At 53.6% G+C, this 8,398-nt stretch overlaps 1 protein-coding gene and 1 non-coding gene across 2 annotated transcripts; both read left to right on the forward strand.

The window, feature by feature from the left end:
* Positions 1–823: 823 nt before the first annotated feature.
* On the forward strand, positions 824–1,880 carry LOC120951930 (trypsin-1-like). Its single transcript, XM_040370941.2, has 3 exons — positions 824–951; positions 1,005–1,462; positions 1,530–1,880. Exons 1-3 carry the CDS (start codon positions 891–893, stop codon positions 1,857–1,859), a joined length of 849 nt encoding a protein of 282 aa, XP_040226875.2. The 5' UTR covers positions 824–890; the 3' UTR covers positions 1,860–1,880.
* Positions 1,881–6,466: 4,586 nt separating this feature from the next.
* Trnas-aga (transfer RNA serine (anticodon AGA)) lies at positions 6,467–6,548 on the forward strand. Its single transcript has one exon. It is a non-coding gene; the product is annotated as a tRNA-Ser (tRNA).
* The last annotated feature ends 1,850 nt before the right edge of the window (positions 6,549–8,398 follow it).

Genomic DNA, 8,398 nt, shown 5'->3' on the forward strand with positions numbered 1-8,398 from the left:
GTACGGTGTGGCGCGTGCATTTCCTGGTGCAATTGCGCTCACCATCCCCCGAGAGGTGGGCGTCCAAAATTTTACCACCACGAGGTCCCCAAAAATACGAACTTTTTGGCAAACTTCTTCCCGCCTTGCCATGCCCCAGCGAAAAACACTCCCACGGCAATCATTTCCCCATCACATCGAGTGGGTCGTCGGTTGGCCCCCTTTTTGCGTTCGCCGTGACGCAGCGACGATGCGCGCTCCCCAGCTGTGTTGGGGCCGCAGCTCGCGAGATTTCGTAAATCCCCCAGTAGCAGAACAGCAGGTTGATGTGGAGGAATGCTTTCGATTCCCCTTTTGCGCCCGGTCGATGACCACACCCGCGGCCGGCCGGTTCGGTGTGTTTATCGTAAGGTGAGGGCACCTTCCCCTTACGGTCGAAGCGTCGGGGCTTGCTCTCCGCGGTGCTGCGAACTGGTTTTCAGTTTTCGACCCGATCCGTTAGCAGTATGGTATGCGAAGCGATAGGTGTACACTTCGGGTTCGTCTGCCTTCCAATCCCCCAAGAGGCGGTTTGGTTTCTTTGACTTTTCTTGGACCCAATGTGAGGTGTTTTAGACAAATAAGGCAACACACAATTTGAATTCAAATTCGAGTTCTTTTCAGGGGATTCATTTAAGACAACTGAAATGTTATTTTGAAATCGGGTAATTTATATTTCTTTCGATGGAATGATGCCAACAGTTACTTTTTACACGACGTAACGGTAGATTAGCGACAAGAGCTAGATCTCAGCCTAATCCAGTGGGTTAGTTGGCCACTTCATGCTGATATAAATAGCAAAATAGCGCAATTGAACCGCACCAGTCCGTTGCCGGTCGTGCTGTGCATCGCAGAGTGTATCCATTTTTGCCATGAATCTTCCCTTTCTGTGCACTTTTGCCTTCGTGTGGTCACCCGTACTAGCTGCAACAGGTAATCTAACATTAAACATGCATCTTCCACCAACTCACCGATCGTTTCTGCAGTGAATAGAATCATCGGTGGAGAGGAAACGGCACCCCACGAGCTCCCTTATCAGGTGTCGCTGCAGTGGAATTACAGCAATGATACCATACCGCCGATGCACTTCTGCGGTGGTGCCGTACTGACCGACAGCTGGATACTGACGGCGGCACACTGTAAGACGTCCTACACGGCGGACGGATACATAGAGGTAGTGGCCGGAGCGCATGACATTCTGAACCGGGGGGAGGTAAACCAGCGGCGGAAGATTGAGCGCATTATCACACACGAACGGTACTGTGGGACGGTGTGTCCGTACGACATTGCACTGATTCGTGTCGTCGAACCGTTCGTGCTGGGAGATACCGTTAAAGCAATCCGATTGCCCGCGCTGAACGAGACATTCCAGGGAAGCGCTCTGGTCAGTGGTTGGGGATCGACGACCCCCGCCATAGTGCCAGAATATCCGGACAAGCTACGAGTAAGAACTTGTTACCCCATCCCGTACGTCCAAACAGCATCTCATAGCAATCGTTTTCGTCTTGCAGAAAGTGGTACTGCCTCTGGTGGACTACGACGAATGTCGGCAGCTGTGGTACGACGTGAGCCATCTAGCGGATACGAACGTGTGTGCCGGGCCCGAGGATGGATCTAAATCATCCTGCTCCGCCGACTCCGGTGGCCCGTTAGTCACGATGAACGGTACGCGTGCCAGCGAGGAACCCGTTCTGATTGGACTAGTTTCCTGGGGACCGTACCCGTGCGCATCTCCCTGGCGGCCCAACATCTTCACCGGCGTTGCCTACTTCGTCGACTGGATTGAGCAGCATTTGAAGATGGGGCCACGGGAGGAGGAGAAGGAGGAGCAGCCTCAATAAAGCATGTTTTCGGCCCCAATACCACGTGCAATTCGGTCATTTCTATCCGGACCACAGGATTCGTTCGAAAGCACCCACCGCGCGGAATGCAACACGTTTCCACTGCTGCGCTTAAGAACGGTAAGGGAATGACGCGTAGCCGGAGATGGTTGTGCGCATGCGCAGTGCCGTGTTGGCGTAGATGGCCACCTACACCTTGCCATGCCAGCCGGGTATGATTTGTGAAATTTTTCGTACTTATTCGACTCGATCCGAATCGATTCCGAAAAGCGAGCGACGACCACCATCACCGCCGCCACACTCGCACCCACCCGCAGGCCGATTCGAGTAATGGCCGCCGTTTGGCAGAGCGCCCGGGCGCGGGCACACGAGTTGTCCAAAAACTATTGTCTTCATGGGGTACCGCTACCAGGGCACTAGGACGCCAGCATCGGACCGCGGAGGCCGCACACAGGACGCGCGCGCTTCTTGCCAGATACAGGGCAGGTGCCGTGGGCGCGACAGTGCCCAGTGCCGACGTGTGCTGTTCTTTTATCGAGTCGAAGCGCAACCAGGAGTCGTGTGGTGCGAAGAGTTTCTGGGCAGCTGGCAGCTGGGAAGCAACTCGATTCGGGATTCGAGAAAGGGACGGGAAGAATCCGCGCCCTGTCCAGCCAGTGCGGTACTACGCGAGCGGATCGAATCCGGAAAGATTTAGTCGAATCCGGTCGAAAAAGAGCGAATCTTGGCACAACAGCGCAGACCCTGGAGAAGGTTACCTGCGAGCGAGTTGGTTTTTTGGTGCGGGCCTGGGGACGTGGGGCAGGGTGACAGAGGGTGGTGGCGCCGCAATCGTCGGTTTGAGCCAGCAGATCGACATCTCGGAGTCCCAGTTGTGCTGGCTACGCCGAGGGGATGGACCCATTTTTCCAGCAAAAATATGAACCGAAGTAACAAGAGAGTAGGCCCCGAGGAGGAGCATGTCCGCGCAATCGTTTGTGTGTGTGTCTAGTTCTAACTATTTTGTAAGACACACTGGGAAAAGATTGCTTTCGAGGTTCGGTTCGGATAGAATTTGATTTTGTTCTACAATGTCACGATGTTGCCCATACTCAGGGTCGAGAAGGACCCATCCATAATATAATGTTGTTAATGTTCCCTGTGTATGCATGCAAATCAATTCCAAAAGACAAAAAGGGTTTCCAAAGATCCGTTCTGACCACTAATGCCGCGTCGTGTGTCCCACTGTGACTGACCAACGGCGATGATTCGAGCAACGAGGCAGATCAAATCTCCCCGCGTTCTGAAGCCCTATTCTAATTCTATCATAATTTGCATACAAATGTTGCCGGGAGGCGCATGAGCGCGCAGAGCAAACACAACCAACACGCGTCGGTCCTCGTCGGTGGGAACGAAGCACAGTATGTCTGGCGGGGTGTACAATCTCTCCACACTGGCACACACTGCGTTTGTTACGCGCGTATTTCAAACACCCGGCAGCTGCCTCCTGGGGCGCATGCTGGCCGCGGAAGACGATTTCGAAATTGAACATGTGGTTCACGAACGCGCGCAACACGCGCAAACGAGCAAGCGAGTGAGCGAGCGAGCGTCGGCGCAACTTTGTTGGCAGGGCAGGCCCTTTCGACAAACAGCGAAACCGCTGCTCCACTAAGAAAAGCCCTCGCGTGTGTCTTCGTGCCCAGGGAGGCGGTGACACACATCTCCAAGAAGCGCTCGAACGCCGGGACTGCTTCGCTTCGGCAAGACCGCGATCGCGCACTTCTTCGCACTGCGACATCGGTACCAAGATTGCATACTAGCGGTGCAACAGGACACCGCCGACGGATGCGTTTTGTTTGTTTTTTGCAGGTTCGGGCGAAAGAGGACACCGTGCGCGCCAAAACAGCGACCGGAGGAGGTACAAGCGCAATCAATTAGCAGCAGGCCAATTGACGATTATAAAAACGCCCACCCAAATGTGCATCCTCATTAGTGTCAATTGTTGTGTGCCTGTTGTTCCCCATGCGCATAACGACGATATTAACATCATATTACCAGCCCCTCGGTGCAACAGAGCACGGGGACACGCGGTGGCGCTCGAACGGCCGAACAAATATTTGGCATGCGCCTGCGTCCCTAATGAAGAGTGTATTTCTGTACTATAGTATCGGTTTCATGCAAAATCGTATGAAACATGTTCAATTGATGCAAATTATTCAATTAAATAGTTGACAGCACAGCAACACCGCTTTTGCGCATTTAAAAACTGTACACAAGGGTAAACAACCTAATATTTTCGAACAATTATCATGAAATATAATTTAAAACATTTTCTCCTTTTCGTACGCCCTCCAATCTATCATGCGAAAGTCATGCGCCTCCAACTAGGTGGATAGAACAACACCAGTCACCACAGCAACGCTGGTAGATCGACTGTAACTCTTCGCCCAATCGCCCATTCGCCCTGTCCCATACAACGTTACAGCGGTGGTCGTGTAACTTCTCGTTGCTACGCACGGTTACACACACACACACTCATACCACCCCGTACAGAGCGAATGTGTGTGCTCGATACGCTGGCAGCGAGCAGGGTTGATTGCCCTCTCGACCGAAAGCGCCCTGCTCTGCGCATGTCTCCCTGGTGCAGATTCATCCAAGGACATTGCCATGTCATTGACGACGTGTGCGCGCACGGCCACGACCGCCGTCAGTGTTATCCCGTCCCGGCCACTGCTGCGCGGTCTGCTGCCCTGGTCGCAGTCTCAAAAAGGTAGGAACAAGAAAACGAAAGTGAAATAAGCCGTTCCCACCAACAGCAGCAACAACAGCAACAACGGCGAGTCCCTGACACCGAACCCTGACAGCGAATTGAGGCCACGGCGACCATGGGGCTGCGATGTTTCACCATTGGCCGCCGCAGCGATATGGTGCGGCGTGACACTGAACTTGACTGGCGCAACCATGGCGGCCAGTCATCGCGTCTCAGCGGACCGCCCGTCCGAACCCCTGCGCGCCCGGTACGAAGTTCGCCATGACGTGATGAAAACGTGACAGCGCCATCGCGCTCGGCGCCGCTCGGCTGCCCGAAGCGGCCACGACCGGTGCGCGAACTGCACCGAAGGTACCGAAACGCCCTGCAAAGCGCATGCGACCCTGGCACAGCCCTGTGAAATTTACGCGCGAAACTCATCTCTCGGTACCGGCGAGTGAATTCGTCGTGATTCGCCATGGGAACCGGCGGCTTCGTGCGCCCGTCACCTCTCACGGCTGAGCGGTTGGTACCAGGCGGCAATCTGCCCCACGCACACATCGACACACCGTACGCAGGGATCGGCAACTCTGCGTTGCGAAGGTGGGAGGGGCTATTTATTGTTTAGAAAAGCAAAATGACGAATTCATAAAAGTGAGATAATTTGTTATGATACTTGTTTATAATAAATATGGGAGCTATTGTAGAATAAGCTAGAAAAGAATGTTCAAAAAGATGAAAAACGTTGAGGAAATTAGGCGCACCAGCTATTTAAAGGGCTGTTAAATGAATTCGTTTTGCTGAAAAAGCACCAATTAATGATAATTTACATTCTTTTCACTATCCTCCCTTAACTACCGAAAGCACCATCGTGTGAAGAAACTTCCAAAAATATTGACTCAAATGCTCGTCAAGCAGAAAAGTTGACAGCCCCTGCGCGAAAACGATGATGATGCACTTTGGCGCGATGCATCTTGAGGGGTGAGTTTTCCCTTTAACGATGCTTCTCAAATGCATTCTCACTTATTATTTCGAACTACATTCTCCATCGTTCGCCTTTACCAGCGGCCCTTGGTCGTTACGCGAAGGGTCGTAATTGCCTTCGTAACGGCTCGGGTAGGGCCCTACTACGGTGTCGTAAAACAGACACACGCACACACATTGCGCTCGGGCAAGATGCAGCAAAAAGGGTTGCCAATTGCATCTGCGTATAGCGCGATGGCTTACGCGCGCGATAGTTGCGACCACACGAGTCGCGAACCCACTATGCACCAATGCGATGCAGGAGGTAGTGTGCAAGTGCACTATCGCGATGCGCACAACTATCGCAGTCGCAGGCCGCAGCGGAGGAAGAGGGCGCGGAAAGGAAGGGAACGAGGAGGTTCTAATAGTCCCTTAAGCGACGATTAAAACTAGCTTCCTGCGGAAACACCCTTCACCGTGGGTGGTTGGGTAACCGCGAGAATATTATGTTTCGGCAACATTTCTACCAAGAGATCAGGCGATCGCGGCGGTACGTCTGTACTAGCTAAGAACTAAAGTGCAATTGCACCGTGCGAGGGCTTGCGAGGGGCGACGGCCGTAGGAAGGCGGACTGCTTGCTGCTAAAGTGCATTCGGTGCAGTGTGAATGCACGCGTGTGGTGGGGATTCAGTTGCGATCGTAAAAGGGTTTTACTTTTCTTTTTTTATACGACGACTGAAACGTACGATCTGTTGCACAGCAGCAAATGCACTTCAGGGCGGCAGCAGTGCAACGGAACTGGTAGGATGATGATGACAGAGGAAACGAAGAGTAGAACCGGTTTTGGCACCAAAGGGAACAAGTCTGTTGGACGTTTCGATTCTTATACGACTATAATCGCCTCCTCTCACAAGAAGCAGTCGTGGCCGAGCGGTTAAGGCGTCTGACTAGAAATCAGATTCCCTCTGGGAGCGTAGGTTCGAATCCTACCGACTGCGGCAAAGATGAAATCTTTTTTTTTCTCGTTGATTTTTTTTTCTAGCTAGTTGTCACCTTCACGTCTTTCACTAATGACCTCTTTCATCTTTCACTGTTTCATTGTATTTTTGATTGTTACGAACGGCGACCATTGACACAATTTGCCTAGCATGCGCATGTGAGCTTTCGTGTACCATTTGCATACACGAATCTGTCGTGAATACTAGTAACGTCTTCAATTGTACCCCACAAAACACCTCCCAATCTATTGCGACAGCCGAGCGATGGCAGCGCGATTTTCAAAGCAACACACAAACAAAATGGTTGATGTGTGTGCAATGTCCACACCGTGCACAAAAAGAGCAATGGTGGTGGGACCGGTACAGAAATGGGCGGCGTAACATGTCGCCGCCATCAGGCCCAGCAGCTGCGTTTGCGTTGCACACCACACGCCGAAGAAACAAAACAAAATGTCTCGTAACATCTATCCACGAACTTACCAGGAACGGATACTTTCCGTCCTGCCAAAGAGGGTGCACGGTCGGCCTCGGCGTTCGGGGCCCTGTCGTAGCGATGGCAGCGGCGCGCGCCCAACGGCAAGAAGAAAACATAAATTATCGCGCCGAATTGGAGCGCCACCTCCCCTCGCCATTCATGATGATGGCAATAACCATTCCGTTAATGATCATTGAAAAATAATACCACCGCGGCCATCATTTGGCCGGGTGCTTAGCGAGCTCGCCACCGTGATGCCATGGCGGCGGCCGTTCTCGCCGGATGCAAATTTGGTGCAACTGTCGAAACGCGAGAAAGAAAATGATTGAACAGAACAGTGTGGCAGCATTGCTAGCAGGACGACGCCCGCCGACGTCACGCAACCGATGGGCCGCGCACACCAGGCGTACCGGTCGGCCGGTTTCGCGCGCTTTTGTTCGCTTCCATTGTGTTCGCCCCGGTCCCGGTCGCACGAAGAGGACAGCGTCGCCAACAAGAAGAAGCCCGATCGACTCGGTCGCTCTCGTGACTCCAGAGAAAATGACAAAAACTAGCCGGCGCTCAGCGCGCGCAAGAGGTAGCGCCGTTGTACCAGTCGACCGGGTGCTCGCACCAGCGCTGCGCATGACTCGACCGGTTTGGTGGTCGGTAGTTCGGTCTCGCTTCAACGCACACGCGAGTCGGTCCGTTTCGCGCCAGCCGTCTGGTAGAATGTGATCCGCCGCCTGGCGCTGCTGCGCTCCTGGTGTTGGCATATCGAGTTTAGTGGTGGTCATCGAAAGCGAACTTTCGCCGTCTGCCAATCAGCGAGTTCGTGCCCCCCTCCCCTTAGCGCAAACGTGGGGCCGATAAGTTCACACCCCTCCCGCTAGCATTGGCGGAGACGGCGGGGAAAAACTGCTAGACGACGCCATCGTCGCCGCGCGTGTGAAGATGATCTCCCCCCAACCCACACAAACGCACGTATAGTTGCGATTCGGGTGTCGCGCAAGCGAGCGCTGGGGAACCACGCCGACCACACCGGCAAGAGAATCCCGGCCATCTTCGGGGCGCACGCCCAACGACGACATCCACAACAATGCTCTACTTTTGCCAGGCGATCAGCCCCCGCAGGAGGTGGCCCGGTCCGATCCGATCGCCTCGAATTATTCGTCGGTTTCGCTTTCTCCTTCGTTGCCATGGTGCTGTTGCTGGGTTGGTTCCGTGCGCTCGCGTGCCGGTTTTTTTTTTCGTTTCGTTTCATTCCGTTTCGTTCGTTTGGCTTTCGCTTCGGAGGCTCTCGCTCGAGGCCGCTGCTCGTTGGAGCCCTTCGAGCACGAGCTTTGGGAGCTTCGGAGCCCAAAATGGTCCGGATGGCATGTTTTTCGGATACTGA

The sequence above is a fragment of the Anopheles coluzzii genome, chromosome 2 (assembly GCF_943734685.1).
Source record: "Anopheles coluzzii chromosome 2, AcolN3, whole genome shotgun sequence".
NCBI classification, from domain to species: domain Eukaryota; kingdom Metazoa; phylum Arthropoda; class Insecta; order Diptera; family Culicidae; genus Anopheles; species Anopheles coluzzii.